This window comes from Gopherus evgoodei, chromosome 4 (genome assembly GCF_007399415.2).
Source record: "Gopherus evgoodei ecotype Sinaloan lineage chromosome 4, rGopEvg1_v1.p, whole genome shotgun sequence".
Classification (NCBI taxonomy): Eukaryota; Metazoa; Chordata; order Testudines; family Testudinidae; genus Gopherus; species Gopherus evgoodei.
In genome coordinates, this window is record NC_044325.1 from 146,338,453 (window position 1) to 146,357,691 (window position 19,239).

General features: G+C 43.7%; 1 protein-coding gene across 2 annotated transcripts; it reads right to left on the minus strand.

Annotated features, from left to right (window-relative positions):
• Positions 1-313: 313 nt before the first annotated feature.
• Positions 314-18,801, minus strand: INKA2 (inka box actin regulator 2). Of its 2 annotated transcripts, none has more exons than XM_030561714.1 (2): positions 18,357-18,801; positions 314-2,295 (listed from the first exon to the last, which is right to left on the minus strand). In XM_030561714.1, the coding sequence occupies exons 1-2, from the start codon at positions 18,477-18,479 to the stop codon at positions 1,267-1,269; spliced, it is 1,152 nt and encodes a 383-aa protein (XP_030417574.1). In that variant the 5' UTR covers positions 18,480-18,801; the 3' UTR covers positions 314-1,266. The 2 variants fall into 2 exon arrangements, with proteins under 2 accessions (XP_030417574.1, XP_030417575.1); XM_030561715.1 differs by lacking the exon at positions 18,357-18,801 and adding an exon at positions 4,045-4,084.
• Between the last annotated feature and the right edge of the window lie 438 nt (positions 18,802-19,239).

Sequence of the window (19,239 nt, forward strand, 5' to 3'; positions counted from 1 at the left end):
TGGATAATTTATAATTTCTTAAGTGGAAAATGTTTTCCTTTTGTCTGTTCTTCAACCCTGTGTCCCCCAACTGAGCAATCCATGCCACGGAACTCACACACCAACTCAGCTGATATAAGCCAGAGTAACTCCATTGGCTAAACAGAGCTATACCTATTTACAGCAACCGAGAATGTAGCCCTTTTCTTGTTTGTAATTGTGGATGTCACTCCTGTAGCTTCTGCTTCCCGTATAAAACTGGAGTACTAGCAGGACAGAGAGTGGCCATTAGAGATATCACGTGTTGTACAAACTATTCCACTGCCCTTTGGAAGACCGTGACATCGCTTTATTAGTAATTCTTGGAGACTGGAACACGGAAGAACTCTGTTTTGTTTTCTCAAGACTAAATCTGTACATAACAACAAATCAAACAAACAAAGAACACCAACAACCCAACACAAAGTCTGTTGCAACTTCATATCTCAGTGCGACACCTGGGTTTAAGGCCATGAAGGGTAACGCTCAACTGGTGAAGAATTTCTGGACATCAGAAAATTCCATGTATGGAAACTGTTACTTATACTACTGGTTAAACTGATGCTGGAGAGGACAGGCAAAGAGCACACTGGAGATAACACTTTAGAAAAAGAAAAGTTGAAATGCAACGGGATGGTGTGCACACAACATCTGCATTCAGCGACTGTTCAAGTACTGCTGTCTCTTATAAATTCATACCTTACTTTTTAAATTTAAATATCAAGCGCTCTGAGATCAACTTTCAAGTTGCCTGGTTTACAATCCAGTATTAAGTGCACACAAGGGAGAGCTGATTTTAAAATATATACATAACACACACACACACACTGCATTTTATGTACTGTAGCTATCTTAATCAGAGAGGAACTGAATGGATTTGGCAAACATGAAGTCCCTACGACCAGAGAGGCTGTCACACAGGTAAGGGGCTGGCTATCCATGGTGCTACCTGCCCCGGACGCTGTCAAGAGATCTGGTCATTCTCCTAAGCACCAGCTCTGGAAAGCTTCTGCACATAGTCCTAATTCAGCTGCTGTTTGGATGTCCTTCCCCAGGAGATGTAGGTCTCTTAAAAGCTGGGCTTGTGGGGTTGCTTCCCACAGCATGCTCTACACTACAGGATACGCTGTTTCCCCCACCCCAGTGTGGGGCAGGCCTTTGGGGTACATCATGTACAGGCATGTATGCACTCCAGCTCATCTCTAGCGTGAAGCAGAACCATTTGGCAAAGGAGACATTTATAGGAACTTAGACCCATACAGCTGTATTCATATCAAAGCCTGACTGGGTGTGGTCTGTGGTGCCATGGACCTTCTTGGCACAATTCTTGGATTTGTCACTACTAGCTGCTGTCTTTGGGCACCTCTCCATTTTGCTGTGAGCATTCTGTAGGTTCCCATGGAGGGGGAAGTAAAATGTTCCCTTCTGTTTGCTCACCTTTTTGGATCTCTTTGAAATTTCAATCTCTCTGTCTTCTGCCGGGAGCCAACATGGTTTTTCCTTGAGGAGCCTATCTCGGTCTGGCCGTACGCTCCTCAAGAACTTTTTGAAGATGTTGGCTGTGAGGGAAAACTTCCTGTAGAACTCCTGAGACCTGCTGATGGACAGGGAAGTCTCATTTTTCTCCCCCTTTTTATCCAGCTCTGGCAGATCCAGCCAGTTCCCAACCAAATCTGCAAAGATATTATCCCCTAAGACCAGAGGCTGCCGGTTCCTGCTCTGAGACATTAGTGAGGAAGTCCAGTCGTTGGCCTCATCAGAAGCCTGGCATTCTCTGCATCCCAATCTACTCCCAGCCAAAGTCTGAGGGATGCTGGCTGTGTCTCTATGAATCTGGTTCCCAGTTGTGCCCAAACTGGCTGAGTCAAATTTCCTTGGCGGGCAGTACTCTACCGTGGTCAGAGCTGAAGAAAGTCTGCTAGTAGGATAATAGTCTTTGCTATAAGCCACATGGTGGTGGCTACTGTCTGGTAAAGTCACAGGGCCAAACAGGCTGGCAGATTGTGGCACCTGGGTGGAGTATGCAAACGCTATGGGGCTGCACTCCTCCAAAGATCTCTTTCCCAGCAACCTCTCATTCTGCCTGCTGGCTCTGGGCATCTCTCTGCCATTTCGACAGCACTGGTGCTGGCCAATGCCTGAAACCTTGTTTCGAGTCTCTGAAATCTCCAACTGCTCCAAAGCCGTCTGGACCTGGAGGAGTTTCAACTCTTGCAGGGCACCCATCATGCAGTTCATCTGTTCATGCAGCCCGTCTCCAACCTCCTTCATAGATAACTGTTTGGGGAGAAAGAGAGGAGAGTGAATCAGTGCTTAGAGAAGCCAAGACAAAACAAGTAGGATTTTACCCAAGCAACATATAGGGAAGTAAAAACTAGGACATGTTCCTTTTTTATCTTGTAAGCTAGACAGCGGCAAAAAGCAGGTCCCTCCTGAAACATGCCCTAATACTGAATTATTAGGACTTAAATGTGCTATCCTGTCCCTGGTGCTCCAGCCATTTCATGGGATAATAAACACACATTTTTTTTAGATTCTGAAGAAATTAAAATATTTTTTTAAAGATTCCATATCCTCACCCATTAACAAGAACCGAAATAAGCATTTGATTGACAACAAAAATAATGTTTATCTGAATTTCAGTTAATTGCTTAGCAGAACCTCTATTCATGTAACCGAGCATGACAATTCGCTGCATCAATTTTTAGGCTTATTCTGCAGCTGTTGTTTCCTTCTTGACGTGCAAACAACTGAGACTAGAAGTGGGTGCTTTGAATTTATAAATGAATCAGCCTTTGACTGACTAGTTTCTGTAACATGTTAAAATAAAAAACAAAAAATATTTAAAAAAATCACACTGTCACTCTGCAATATATGTCTTACTGCTTTGTTATAATACCTTAATTATAGGCTGAGAAACATAAGTACCAGCATGGAATGAAGTCCTAGAAATTTGAATAGTAATATTGAAAAAACAAATAAGTATCACAAGTTTATTTGCTGAAAAATCAATTATTTTGGCGTCCAAACTAGATCCATCATTCAAACTTGTGTTTTATCCTTCTACTTTAATAGAAAGGTGTAACTCTCCATGTTAACCTTAAAATATGCTAGTTATTTTCCAAAGCCTCTATATTGCCCTCTCTCCCCTTTCATTCTGTTGCTCTCCTTCTCTCTTATGTGGGATCTGGATCATATTCCCAAAGCGGCATCATAAAACAAATGGGCTATACTTTCCAACAGCTGCTACCACTTTTTCGGAGGGCAGGGGTGCGGGGGGGTGGGGGAGGAGGGGAGGTGGTTTGCCAGGCTGGAGGCAAAGATATGTCACACTGAAGTAGAGAGGTTGGCAGATGGGATTATAAATGTCTCAGAAAAGATCAAACCTAAAAGTTCTTTAGTATACAGTTTAAAAAGCTGATCACAATATTTGCATGACAAGCGTTCTCTTAATATGCTACTTCCTTTAACACTGGTACACAGGAGTGGCTGTACATTACCAAGCAAACTTTTTTTTGTGGGGACGGGGAGGGGAAATCATTTTGCTCAGTTATTTGCGGTTTGCTGTTTATTTGTAAGCAGAGAAATGCAAGTTCTCACCAGTGGGTAAGAAAGGCCATTAAAACACTGCCACTTTGTAATAACCATGCTGCAAAAGTGGAAATCCTCATAACACATGTTCCAGGCAGAAATCTCCATCTAAGTTTCAAAAATCAGACTCTCAGAGTTAGCAGAAGTATGACATCTACTTCTGGAGCTTCATGCTCAAGAGGAGAAGCATATTCACCTGCTAGAAAGGATATCTGGCTGTAAAGTTATGAAAAAACTCTCTGTTCAAATCTCTGATTACATTTACAGGTCAAGTCTCCCTTACAGGCTAAGATTACTAGTATCTGCAAAATAAAGCTACATCTGCACATATGTACAAGTAACGCCCACACGTTTACAATAAAAGAGCTCTTGCGCTACCAATACAAAATCTGGAACCATATGTTCCATAAGCCTCAGACAAAACTATCACCTTACCTCTCCAGATTTGCTGTAATGCTTCTTGTCCTAACCTTTCTTGCCTTATTAATGGAAGTCGTTTTTATCTGCGGCTTTGCAAAGCTGGATTTGGAGCCAGCTTGGACCCTCATTGGACACTTCACATCAAATCCCCTCGCAGGCAAAGTGGTGTAATCAAGCAGTGATGAGTGACAAGGGTCCTGCAGTAATGACTAGACTGGTCAAAAAGACAGCATATGCTCGACGGCTGTGCTGTTCCCTTCATTGATTCAATTAACTCCTCCATGATGGGTGGTATTGTTACAATGCAGGCCTCATCCAACAGGGACCATTAATATTTCAGAGGCAGCATTTACCATCACTCTGTTCATTTCACCTGTGGGACCCTTCCCCTGTGAGTTCCCAGGATTCAGAGCTGGTTGAAAAGCAATAAGAAATTTTCACCGAAATTTTTCAATATTTTGTTTTTGTTTTGGTAAAATGCTTTTCATGGAAATTTCAAAAAGTTTTGAGCCACTCTAATAGGATAAACACAAAATGCTTCTCAGCCACTGTGGGGTCAGTTTAAATTGTCAGAGCTCCTCTGACTTCAACTGGACCGTTTATATCAGCAGAGGATATGCCCCTCAGAAACAGCTTCAACCACCTTTCAGGTAGGTACATATCGATCCTGTTTTACAAATGGACAAACAGAGGCACAGTGAGGCCGATGTTACTGTTTATCTATCTTTGGTACTTCTATGGTGTCTCTCCACTGACGTTAGAGTTACACCAGGGAAGACCATACCCCAACATGCCTCTGGCCCAAGGACCTCTTGATGCCAAATGGCGGAGAGCACCAAATGTGCCTAAGAGTTACAGGGATCCCCTGAGTCTAGCATCTACATATTAGTTCACCAAAGAGTGCTATGTAAGGTCTCCACTCAGAGCCTGTGTCACACTGGTCCTCGTAACCATTGCAAAATGCATGTATGAAAAATATGTCAAGAGTTATGTACAGATACTGAAAATTATTGTCTTAAGGTCTGTGGGGTTGGTCACCAAAAGGTGACAAACAGGTTTCTTATGGGCAGAATATGATTATCTATCAGTGTGTCTACATGTAATTGAGTACTGTATATTTTGCTGTGAGTCCCTATTTACAGTCTGAGCAACATGCTCATCAAGCGATTGCAGTCTTGAGGGCAGATCCTAGACAGGAAAACACAAGGAGCGGGGAGGTGACCCTGTTTGCAAGTGCAGACAATGGATTTTTGGACTATAACTGTAGGGAGAGACACACTCTGGATCTTTCCACTGAGGAGTGGCTTAGTCTCTCAGTGCCTCAGTTTCCCATCCATACAATGGGGATAACGCCCTATCCTACTGCACAGGGGTGTCAGGAGGATGGCTGCTCAGTTACTACAACAGTGGGGGCCAGTATCTACTTATGATAGGTAAGCGCTGTGGTTCTATGTTTAAGGACTAGATCCATTTGGGAATCCCCAGCAAAGCAGGTTTTGTACCCTGATCTCCAGATGCAAGGGGTAGGCATGTCAAGCTGTCCCATCCATCCCCCAGCAACAGGAACTTTTGTTCTGTTTGGACAGTGCCTAGCACTGTGGGGTACTAGTCCGTGAGTCAGGCACCTACAAACGTCGGTAATACAAAAAATAAATAACAGCACTAACTCCATTTGCAAAGGCTTGCAAATTTTTCTTATAGTTTGCCACAAACCTAAATCCAAGAGGCTGCCCCAGCCTTGATGATACATCTAACAGAGCCTCGTGGGAACACATTTCCGGACCTTGTTCTGGATGACAGCCACACTCTGCAATGCTTCCACAAATGCACCTGCAGCAGCAAATTTAGTTGCAAACCCTATGAATAAATGATTGCAAGCAGGAACTGCTTTTATTTTTTGAGCATTATATAAACCAATGCAGCCATTGTTACATAAAGTCCATTGTCAACAAATCGTCCTTGAGGTCCGATCCATGCCCACAGCTTGGTCCATGCAGCAGCATTTACAGGAGAACTTCCTTACACTTCTTTCCAAACTCTCTGGGTGTTTATACAATAGCAGGTGGCTGGGGCTGATGGGGATTAGCCACTTACTCTTTTAGGTCTGAATGGACTCACCTCACCAAAACAAGAACCCCACAAATCTAAACGTAGGGCCCCAGGAGCCTCAAGCCACCCAAAACTGAACTATGCCTCAGTCTGTCCGTACAAAGTCAAATTCTGTCTGTGTTACTCCCGTGTGTCAGCCCCACTGACGCTGCAAGGACTACTTGCCTGCTTCATGCAAGCGGGGGTTGGCTCATGGTCATGACAATACTTTTCCCATGTCAGGGAAAAGGTGAATACCAGTAAACCCAAAGTGTAAGTCAAAGTGATTCCAGCACTAAGCCTACACCTGCTGCTCGCGCCTTTATTTTATATTACATTATTTCCACCCATCAAACCCAGGAGTCAGGTTAACTCCAGGGCGCTGAACAAATTGTGTCAGTGAGCACACTCAGTAAGTGTGTTCCCCAAACACTTACACTTCCAAACTGCTGCATGATGTTCAGCAGTTGCTGGGTTCCACCCTGTGACAGCTGCAGTTCAGTGCCTGGGTGAAAGAATTCCTGTGTATAGTTTACTCCATAGGTATATAAAGCATATTAGTCTAAAAGTACTATGTAAATAGTATGCACAGGTCCTGGGGTCTAATATGTGAACTGGACAAAGTACTGTATAAACAGAAATGCAATCCTTTGGCGGATCAGTGGATAGCCAGAAAAGCCACACACTAATGGGCTTATGTACATCTCATATTTCACTATTTTACATAACACAAAGCCAAATGTCTCTGTGCAAGGGGAGCAAGAAAAATGGGAAATTCATTTGCAATTTCTCACTTTAAAAAAAATTGTTAAACATTTTGGGAACTAATATTTTTCTACTAATGTCTGAATTCACAGGACTGCTTTGGAATCCAAATCCAACTAAGCCCCTTGAGCCAGAGTTGTTTGTATTTCCAGTTCATCTCCACATCTGGGTTGCCCTGGACTACGGCAATATTTTGGTGATGACTGGGGGAGAAAGAAAGAAAGGAAAAAAAAAGAACAGATAACATATTCCAGATTCCAGCTGACTCGAGAGACGTGAAAAGAAGGTCTCTGGGTGTGTTTGGGATAATGAGGAGGATGACAGATGTCCAACTCTTAGGTAAAAGAGGTATTGTGAGAGGAAGTTATTGCTGAGGGAAAAGGAAAGAAGGAATTGCAGTGACAGCTCTTAATAATCAGGTTGATAGACAACAGAGCCAGCAACAAACACATTTGGTATTTAAAGAGAATGAAATAAGAGAGAAAAATTACTTTAGAACTGCTGAACTGATCAGATAGCGTTCCAAAGGAAAACACAGAACCTAACAAAATTATTTTTTAATGAGCCTGAATTCTTACCTCAAGCACAGCTCGTCAGTGGGAATTTATCCTAAGAGTGATTTGAGAAGGATTTTTCATGTTGGGTTTATGCCTTTTTTTTGTTGCCTTATTTCTGCTTGTGTGTTATCATGCAAATACTGGGAATTTCAAATCTGTTGTTCCCTGGTTTCACAGGAGAAACTCTGGGAGCTCTTGGGGATGTTAACTGTGAGATTACAGCTATTTTGAAGGGAGACGGGGAAGAGGGGATGAATCTTTAACAAAGGCGTCTTTTATCCAAAATGTTAACTACTCGTTAAATAAGTGTTAACAAAAAACAAAACAAAAAACCCAGTTTCAAACAGTTTGAGTAAAATTTTCCTCTCTCTTTCAGTTGCCTAACTTTCACTCTATTGGCTCTTGTGATGTCATCTTTTTGCTAGTTCTCCCATCAACACTGAATCTTTCAGGACAGACAAGACTCAAATTTCTAGTGTAAAAAACAAAATCAAACGTTAAAAGTAAATAAACAAACAGATAACAAAGAACTAACGCTCAGGCCTTTATTATTCATTGTAAAGAAGCTAGAAAGGGCACAAGGCCAATTTTTATTTCCTTTGTACATCAGCAGAATTTGCCCCCCACTCTGCCATTCCTGCACCTGGAGATCTGGTTTTGGGCCCTGAATGTATGCAACAGGCTGAGTGTGATTCCAAAACCATTCACTGCTTTCTCAAGACCACTTACTTCACCCAAGAGTCTGGGCTCTCAGAGCTAAACAAACCAGATAGTCTCTGGGATTCATCTCAGGAATAAACTAGCAAATAAAGTTGTTTATTGCTTTCCCCCCCTAGACTGAGCAGCTGTTAGTAGCAGGAAATCAGCAGATGGAGTTCCTTCCTGCTGCCTGAACCCAGTGCAATGCTGAAGAAAGAGGTTCCTTGACACACCACGGATGGCTACACAAAATTAATAATAGTGAGGATGGTGGAGTCTCAAAGGGGCCAATTCATCCTTGCTTCTGAGCAGAGTGCAATGTAAGAGTGAAGTGGAGGTGCAAATGAGGACGTATGTTTCCCCGTGTGGAAACTGCGAGGGGCTGCTTCAGCCATTGGGGTTGCATACATTTTGCCCACGTTATAAGATGCCTTATGAGCTATTGCAGAAGCTAGGAATAGATAACAATAGAGGAACATCTCGCCTATACCCTGCTCCCTCCACATGTGCCCCTCTGGAGGATGATGTAGAACCAGCTGTGCCAAATCTATGCCTGTCTGGGAATCCTCTGCATCAGGGAATTCCTTGGATGCTGCACCACAGCAGGGAATTCAGCCAAAGGGTTCTAATCCCACCTTCGCATAGGACAATCCACCAAGGCTTTACCTTTTAGTCCCAGGAATCAAAAGTATTTAAAGGTTGACATCACACTGCTAAGCTACAAACCACCTTTCTGTGACCTACAACGAATGGCTCCAACAGACTGGTTGACTCAGCTTTCTGCCGGTGTCTCAACTTACCCCTATGCAGATCTTTTCTGTTCAAACAGACAGGTCTCTTTCTCTCTCAACACTTCACAGTGATTGACCCAACTCCCACAGTGAGAAGCACCGGGCGTATGAAGCCAAATGGAAGTTCCAACCCAGCTTAGCTCGGTTCCTCCTGTCTTTGAAGAGTCATGTCTCTGTGTGACAGAACTTTCCTTATTTACCTCTCAAGTAAAAATTCCACTAGGGGCTGCTTTTGGTTGCTTCTGCAAAACATTACCACATAGCAGGCACTGCCACATTAGCTTTAGCTACTGAGTGACTTGAAAGAGAAGGGTAAATGTCAGGGGAAGGAGAGGAGAGTGGAGATAGGGTCACTGGTGCATGATATGTCTTCGCTGCAAAACCAGGTGTATTCCTCACTCAGGCTGAAAACCACAGTGAAGACATGGCATTGCGGGTTTTAATGTAGCTCGAGTTAAAACCTAGAAGGCAGCTTAAGGTTGAAGTTGTGCTGCTAACTGGAGTTAAAACCCAGATGCCTCAGAGTCACTGCTATTTTAACCCAAGTTAGCCCAACCCCAGATAAGAGCACACCTTTGTCTTCCAGTGAAGACACACCTTCAGAATTGCTATATGGAGTAGGGCTGGCTGGGGGATGGGTGGGAGGGGGTTCCCAAAAAATCATTTTTTCCCCAAATAGTTCCACAAAAATTTCAGAGTTTTGATGACAAGCCAAAGAATTTTCACTTTCTGGGGGTTCCCTCCCCCATATTCTATTTCCCCCCCTTCCCGTCCCCATTCCCCTGCCTTATTGTCACCGAAGAAGTTGAAAAAAGATGGGGGGGAAACAAAAATAAAGTTTGATGTCTCTGAAAACCCCCAATGTTTCCCCCACAATGTCCGCCTGCCTGTGGAAAAGCCATTTTCACCCCGCTCTAGCGCCTCACGTCTTCTCCCGTGACATGGGCGCCTGTTGCTAGGTAACACAAATAATAAGGTGAAATGGTTGGGGAAGCGGGGGTGAGGTAAGCACTTTGCCCTGGAAGGGCCTGTCAGTGGATTGGGGTGGGAAATATATTCAGCAACAAGAGATGCATAACAATCAGTTCCTGAGACCTTATCTATCTTAAATACTTCTATGACCCCCATCACCACGGTATTGGAGCGCCTCACAATCCCTAATGTATCTTTGCTCACAACATGCCCAGGAGATACTCCTGTGCTATTATTTTAGAGGGAAAACTGAGGCACAGAGAGACTAAATGACTTGCCCAAGGTCACACAGGATACCTGTGTAGAGAACAGGGAACTGAACGGGCCTCCTGATTCCCTGGCTACTGCCCTAATCAATGGATCATCCTTCCTTCCTCCTGAGACCTTACTGCAGGATTGGGTTTGAGACAGCGGTAAGACCTTATTTCTTCTGCCCACCTTCCTGTTTCCTCATTTGCCATCATAGTCCCCCTGTTGCACTGTGCCCACCATTAGCTGTACGCTCTTTGGTGTTAGCATTGTATCTTCCTCTAAGACACAATCTCTGGAAAGGGCTTTTGGGTGCCACCTCTATACAAATGATAAACAATGACAACTGAAAGAAGAATTCATATATCCACTGAAGACAACAGGCCTTGGTGTCCTTCACAGATCCTACGCAAAGAGAGGAGTCCATTTCCTTTACCTGCCTTTTCTGTTTCAGTTTTGGACTCTTACTCAGGAGTTTTACCCTGTAAATTTTGCAAGCGCAGTCAGTAACGAGTGCTGCCATGGCTGTAGAGACACTATTGCAACAGTGGCTAATTGAATTCAGTCTAAACGTTACTGGAATGCCTTACTGAGATGCCCTCTCTTCAGGAAAAGAATACTGGGGCATTTTGCAAGCATGACACATGGTTACCAAATCAGGACTCTGTGCGAGACAGGATGTAAAAATAAAAGGGCTGCATTTTGTCACTTACACTGAAAGTTCTACTCCTGTGAGACATTCACAACAAGAAACACGAGACTGTTTGCTCTGAGATAAGCTGTTGTAATGGGGAAACCAAACACCGCACCAAATTCTAAAGTTTGATGTTATGTCTGGGTGTGGGAGCAAATGTTAACTTCTAAGTGATATTTGTTGGTTAACAATATATTAAAAAAAATATTTTCCACAAAATATTTAGAAACATCCTGTTTTCCCCAAGAATAATCAAAACACACACAATTAGACTGCAACTGCTTCCAGTGTTTTCAGCCTACACTATGAGACTGACTTTGTTTTCAGTTATAACAGTGTAACTCTTGACTTCAATGAAGTTACACTTGAATAGCAATTTATTAAGATCAGATTTCGGCCCATTCATTGTCTTGCACCTTGTATCATGATTTACACCTGTGCAAAGTGGTATCCCTTCTGTGAGTGGAGAACTCTAATTTGGCAGCACATTTCACCTGCTTTGCACAAGTGTAAAAAGACTTTGACAGGTGCAAACAGTGGAGAATCAGGCTCTAGCAAAGCATCTTCTTAACCTAGCTCCTATTGAGGGCCTAGTCTGAAGGGATGGAGATTCTGAGAAGCATGTTTTACAGTGGAAAAAGTCACACCAGGCTAACCCTTTCACAGGGTAAAAGTTGTGGTTGTGTGTGGAATGGATTGCATGAAGGTTTCTGCATCTTTTGACTGATCCTCACAACTAGGTGAGTGTAACTTTTCTAGAGTTTGCACTTTTTTTTAAATCAGATTTAAACATGTCTGAGGATGCTAGCATCTTATTCCCATTAACACTACAACAAAACCTTCAATAATAATTATCTGCACAAGCTGTACTTACCTAAGTAATTTACAAAGCCTCCACAGCTGTATTCTTTCTCTGTCCCTATTTCCACAGCCCCATTTTGCTGCAGTTCATTGGCATCGCTACTGAATTTATGGGCAGGAAATTGGAAAGATCCTTGTTTGTTTTTCTTTTTCCATAAGCTTGAATAGCATTTTTTCCCATGGTTTTCAATATCACAGCTGAACTTATGAGCAGGAAATCAGCCCAATAGGGGGTTGTGTTTGGTTTTACTATTCAGCTCTACTGACTGAGGACCAAATGGAACACATGCATATACTGGGACAGAATGTAACCTGAAATTGCTACTTACAATGACCTAAGCATCACTATTCATTCCTAATAGCCACATAAACCCCAGCTGCAACCTAATGGTAAAATCCCGACAAGATACCACACAGCTTCCTAGTTGAAGAATGACTTATTTTTATTGCAGGGGGGCCTAGAGACCCCTGTCCCATTGTACCAGGTGTCTATGCAACCCTATAACAAGGAAACCATTTCTGCTAGAAGAACTTGCAGTCTAGAAATTAGGAACGCCAGTCATGAACCTAGACCCCCTTTGTGCTAGGTGCTGTAGAAACACAGAACAAATGAGACAATGATGTGTACTGCTCAGAGCAGGACACTGAATGAGGAGTCCTGCTTTCCTGATTGCTGGCTGGCTGTGTGACCTTGGGAAAGCCAGCTCACCTCTCTGTGCTTCCACTTATCTTTCTGCTAAATGGAGAACTCCACAAAAGCACTAGAAGGCTCAGGGCCAGCTCTAGATCCTGGGGCCCACTGAGGTCTGTAGAAGTTCTGCTATTTGCTTCAATGGAACCTGGAGTGGGCCTGTTATGTGCTTTGAGATCCTCTTATGAGGGGCTCTAAAGACTGGTGCAATGCCAATGCATCTTAATCCAGCACTACCAAATAATAACAATAATACCGAGCTCTTATGTAGCATTATTTTTGTCATCCACTCTCAAAAAGGCTAGAGTGGAACTGGAAAAGGCTCAGAGAAAAGCTACAAAGATGATCAAGGATATGGAATGGCTTCTATGGGAGGAGAGACTAAAAAGACTGGGACTGTTCTGCTTACAGAAGTGATTAATGGGGGATATAACAGAGGTCTATAAAATCATGACGGGTGTAGAAAAAGGAACAGAGAAATGTTATTTACCCTTTCCCACAGTACAAAAACCGGGGCTCACCTGCTTAAATCAACAGGCAGCTGGTTTAAGACAAACCAGAGGAAATACTCTTTCACAAAATTAACCTGTAGAACTCCTTGCCAAAGGACGTGGTGATGGCCAAAAGTACAACTGGGTTCAAAAAAGAACTAGATACGCTCATTAAAGATAGATCCATCAATGGCTATTAGTCACGATGGTCAGGGGTCTAACACCAGGCCTGAGGTGATCCTAAACCTCGAGTGCTAGAAGCTGGATGGATAAGACAGGTGGATCTCTGCAAAACTGCCCTGTTCTGTGTGCACTACCCCTGAAGCTCTGGTACTGGCCATTGTTGGAAGCCAGGATACTGAGCTAGATGAATCATTGGTCTGACCCAGTATGGCTGTTCTTATGTTCTTAAACCCCAAAGTGCTTTCAAAGGAGGTCGGTACCATTTTCTCTTTTATAGATGGAGAAACCCAGGCACAGAGGGGTGAGGTAACTTGCATGTTGTTGCCTTATAGGCTAGTGGCAGGGCTGGGAATAGAGCCCAAGTCTCTTGACCTCTAGTTTAGCCCTATGACTGTGGGGCCAAAGTGCCTGCTTTATAATGAATGAAAGTGTCAGCTGAGCCTATCATGACTTTAAAACATGTGCATGTGGAATATTCAAATTCTCTGAATGAAATCTTTCAAGGCATACTAGACATGCCAATGACTATTAGCTTATGATGGAAAATACACAACTGGAGAATGAAAGAAACTTCTCACTGACTGAACCAGGTTGGGTTTATCTTTGAGAGTCCCAACCACGCCAGAGCATTGAACATGCGTTCTCGGAGGTTAACATGAAAACCCATTTAAGCATGTCCAGATCCAAGCTCTGCGTGTGACCTCTGCCCGGCCTGGCACTGTTACAGCATGTGAAAGGCACCACTGACCGTGTGTGCTTTGATGCATGGACTAGAGTGGAAACACTTTGGAACACCTGCAACCCAAACCAAACACCAATTATTTGTAATCAATTCATATTTTTTTTTACACGCAAAGAGAAAAAAGAACTGGAATCCATGAATCACAGGGACAGACAAGCTGGCACTGGAATAGGATTTCATTTTTAGTTAACTTCCCCTACATGAAACTGGGAGCTCTGCCAATTTTTTTTAACTTCTCTCAAAACCAGTCAAAGTCTGAAATAGCTTATACAAAGACATATTAAGCTTCAGCAGATCAAACTGTCTCAATCTTTCCCCTAGCTATAGGAACCAGACTTAACAAGATTTGGTTCTTTAAATAGGCCTTCTTTACAGGACCTCTCCACAACATTACATTTATTCTTTCCCTTGCTTTTTGACATGGAAAAGAACTGCTTGTTGTGTATAATTCAAATCAGCATGTTACCATATTCAAACTGGTGCCATAACATTGGATTCCTAGTTAACCACAGATAGAGTTCTCATTGTCCTTATTTGGTGGTACAAAGGGACCCCCCCCACACACACACCGGTGTTTGGTTCTGGTGCATTAATATCTGGAGCCATGATCTGCCTGGTAATGAAGAAAGTGGTGAAGAAGTCAGGGTCAAGAGATTCAATTCCCATCCACCATTAAGCCCAGACGGTCGCAGCTGTCTATTAAACTGCTTGCCTGCTTTTAAGGGAAAGCTTACCTATTTTAATCCCAGACTGTAAGGAAGCGTATTGATTTAAAATATTTTATTGTTGGGCATATCATTTATGATGGTTTTAATTAATACAAGTCTACCTTAGTAAATGTACTGCTCAGCTCAGCTAGGCTATCATTATTAATCTCATAAACAGAAGGTTTGCCATATTGGCATCGGGGCGGGTAATAATTTTCGCAGGGGGCCACTTCACACATTTTGGTAAGTCATCACGGGCTGCATGTTTCTACTATATTAATGGAGGGGGTGTGGGCTCTGGGAGTTTGGTGCAGGAGGGGGCTCTGGGCTGGGGCAGGGGGTTGGGGTGAGGGAGGGGGTGCAAGGTGCACTCTGATGCCATGAGTGTCAGTTACTAAAATAAGTTTGTATCTTAGTGTAATGAAAAATTGGGGAAAACAGCCTGATCCTGCAAAATCTTAAGCTTGTGTTTAATTTATGCCAGGTAAGTGGTCCTATTGAAGTCAATGGTCCTAACTTCACACCTTGTGAGAGAAGAATATGCATCAGCCTTTGCAAGGCTAAGGCCTTAGTTTATTAATAAACTAATATTTTAAAAAAATATTGTGTGGCCATATTTTCTACCATAAACAGGGCCAGCTCTAGGTTTTCTGCCACTCCAAGCAAAAAAAAAAAAAAAAAATCTCCAAGAGTGCAACTGCAAAATAAAATAAAATAAACCACCCGGAATGCTGCCCGTGGAATTGTGCTGCCCCAAGCATGTGCTTGGTTTGCTGGTGCCTAGAGCCAGTCCTGATCATAAATAGTACTATCTTGTATTACATAATGGCAAAACTTACGATGAAGGAGAGGTTTTTCCTGGAGACTTTCAAGTATCTAATTTCTGACTTTCATATTAAATGCAAATATCCCTCACCTTTTGCAAATAGACTTGGAACCTATCACAATATCAGATTTCTACCCCCAAGAAACATGCACCAATTCTAAGAGACTGCTGTTGGGTTAAAAATCAAGGCTAACATTTTCAAATAGGGGTGCCTCTTACATCCATATTTTAGCTCCTAAATAAAAGTACTGCTCTGATTTTTGAGATGCTGAGCCCCAGAAGTTCCCACTAACTTCAATAGGGTTCATTTTCATAGATGTTAGCAGCACTGATAATCAGGCTGCTTTTACTTAGAAGCCTAAATATGGATTTAGGAGACTAACTTTAAGCAGACAGGTTCAAAAACATAGGCCTATGTTTTAAATGTTCTTGGTAACACCTTAGAGTTCGCTGAGGTTGAAAGAATTGTAAATGTCTAATGTGCCTGTCCAGTTCTCCCTTCTGCATTTAGCTCAGCTTGTGTAAGGCCAGTGAACTGGTCACTTTCACTTTTCTGTAGTTAGATTCCCGTCCTGGCTCAGGTGCCAGCTAAGGCACAGCTGCAGTGTTGCCCAGCACAGACTCCAAAGGGGAATGCTTAAATCCAAGCAAAAAGCTTTCAGTGAGATTTGTATTACAAAGCGCAAGGAGATAAAGTAGATTCTGCCATCCTTACTCACGCTGATCAGCCCTACTGAAATGAACGGGGCTACTCGCAGAGCACATTACTCTATGTGGCAAAACCCACTCAACATTTCGAGGCAGAGCTTGGCCTGACTGTCCCTTTTAATATTAGTCATTTTCAAGCAGCCTTCTCTGGGCCAGATTCTGCCACACTTACACAAAGTAACACCATACTCCACAAGTAGCCTCAATTATAGGTGCTACTTCAACAGGCAGCAGTATGGCAGAATCCAGTCTCAGAGGTGCCAAAGATCCCAATCCTGCAAAGACTGGAACAAGTGAGTAACTTTAACCATGAGCACTCTGACTTCAGTGGGATTGCTTGTATACATAACATTATGCATGTGTTATTAAATGTTTGCAGTTCTGGAGTCTTACACCTCTGGTGCTTGTTATAAACTCCAGTTTGAAGCTGAAGATTATGTTGCACTAGTAGTCAACTTACTGGTATCAGGAAGTTTGTATATTTCAACCTCCCACCTACCATTTTTGCTTTTTCTTTTGTTCTTACTATTTATTGGTATGACATGCATTTGCCTTCCCTACACACGCACCCTCTGGCTTCTTATTGAACTTTCAAATCCATTAATTAAAAAACATCCAATTCTTTCTACTAATCCACCAGTAACAAAACCCGGGTATTAACATCTTCCCGCTTGTGGACAAGCCCAAGCAAGTTTCTGCAAGCAACATAGCCTTCTAAACAGAATCTGTGTGGTGGGAGAGGGCGTGAAACAGACTGTGCTAAATAAGACCAGGGATCCCATCCTAAAGAACAAATATTTTCCATTTTCAAAAATCCCTCGATTTAGAAATTGCAACTACACATACTAGACTCCCATTCAGGTAATGGTACATATCCCATTCCTCTAAACCTCTTCCTATTGGGACTTCCTATTTCACTTTCCAACCTCGCTGGTGTGTACTTTTCAGTGCAAACCACAAAATCACTAGGGCTCTAATTTGCCTTGAGTTCTATTTTTCTGAGACAGCTGGGTTAACAACATCTGACCAATCCGAGGCTAAACTCTGCCCTTTGATTTAGACCAATGTAAACTGGAGTAATTCCACTAAGGTCAATGGAGATATGTATAAAATTCATATGGGGGGGGTGCTAATGTGAACCGTTACTTTATAAATTCAACTCCATGTAAGTGTGGCTAGGATAGAGCAGATTTGTAGGCACCCTTAAAATTAGATGACGTGGCTGGGAAACAGAATGCTGGGATTGTATGCCTGTGCTCTGCAGACTATTCTGATCAGGGATATTCAGTGACAGAAATGCTGGGTTTGTGAGGGATGTGTTTAAAACCTTACTGATTAGTTCATGGTTGGTAAGGATGCGGAGGGTGAGGTGAGAGGGTAAACAGCAGATCTTACCCAGCACATAAATATTACCTGAGTACAGATGTGTGCACGGGACTAACAGGTTGGGGTGTGATGTGGTGGGAATTTCTATTTAAAATCCTGGAGGCAGAGATGTGTGAGTTGACCTAGTCAGCAGCTATAATGATTAGAAAGTTCAGCATTGCCCCATTTTAAAAATAGTGACTAGAAGTGGCTTCAATATTACTATGCGTACATGTCTGCTTAAGAATATTTAATCTTTAGGGGGATTTTAGTCTTTAGATTTCAAACCCTCCTTTCCCAGGAAAATTTTAAAAAAACTATCAGAAAATTGTATTGATATCGTGTGGATTTATGGTTGATCCAGACTGACTGTAAGAAGCAGTAGGGGACATAAGTCCGATGGGCTAACTGGACAAAAACTGCCCTGGGTGAGTGGGGAGCAGGTACGTGCCCATTGGCTGGTATTAAAGGAAGGCCCCCTTCAACTCCTCCACGGGGAGAGGGTGACACACAAGAAGGTAACCAACAATTACTCTACTGCAGTGATGCTCAGACTGAGGCACTAGGGCTGCAAGTTGCTCTTGAATGTGTCTCCTGCAGCTCCTGCTATAAAAACACTGAGTGATTAATTAACGGAGCAGGCTGCTTTTCCTATGTTATTAACCAATTGTAGAATACTTGGTCAGTCGTTTCGCTGTGAGATGCATAGTAATGAAACTCCCACGTCTCTTGTGGGTAATGTTGATTGCTAATTTGGCTCCTGAACCACTTAGGTCTATCGCTGCTCTATTCTGTTTAGCAAATGACCAGCAGAGCCCTGCAAATGCCCCAGCCTGAGTTGTTCAACAGTAAGATGCACGGGACAGGCAGTTTTTGAGGTCCTCGTTTCTCCCCATACAAATCAACCCCTGGCCCCCTCTTTCCCCGGGGTCCCTTACCAGCTCCTGTTTCAGGCGGCGCAGGTAATGATCCATATTTTTCTTCTCCATCCTCCCAAGTTCAAGTCCCCTTGTGGACACCTCAACAAGCCAGAGGCGCAGCAGCAGCTTCCCCTGCACCATGCAGCTCACAAAAGGCTTTCTGATTCCCACGTAGCCCCGGGGGTGCCGGGAGGCTTCCCTTCACACGCCCTTCCACGCCAGCATTTTCAGTGCAACCTTCCTACGGTTCAAAGTTTCTCCCTCTCGCAGGGGGGAAAGCAAACCCAGCCTGGGCTCCTTTCTCGAGCACACGAGCTGGGGGAGTTTGCAGAGGCAAAAGCTCTAGTGGAAGAGAATCCTCCTCGCCCTGCCGCTCAGCGCACTTCAGCGAGCCCAGGCTCGCGCGCCTGCACCCTCTCTGCCCGGGAAGCCCCGGGCTGCACCTCCCGCGGCCGGCACAGTGTGCAGCAGGCAGCCCGTGCGCCGCTCGTCCTCCCCGCTGATTGCAACCGGATCCCCTCTGCAAGCCGCGGCGGCTGCAGCTGCGGGCACATGGCAGTGACATGGGGACCCCCTATCCCAAGCTGCTGCTGCAGCGGCTGCGGGGGGGGGGCAGGAAATCTGCTGGAGAGGGAGGTCTTAGCAGAGCCGGGAGCCAGCAGCTAGTGGGGCAGAGGATGGGGTCAGTTGTGGGGGCGCTTTGCGCCAGGACCGCTCCTCCAAGCGCCGTGTTTTTTGCACCTTTACTCTAGGAGATCTGGTGCCCGCAAAGGCACCCGAGAGCAAAAACATGATTGTCCTTGAATGGAGTTTCAAAATTCCAAACCTGTGGCGGTGGGTCCCTTGGAAACAGGACCCCTTTGGCAATATTGCCAGCCCCCGCCCTTCTAATCTCCCCAGG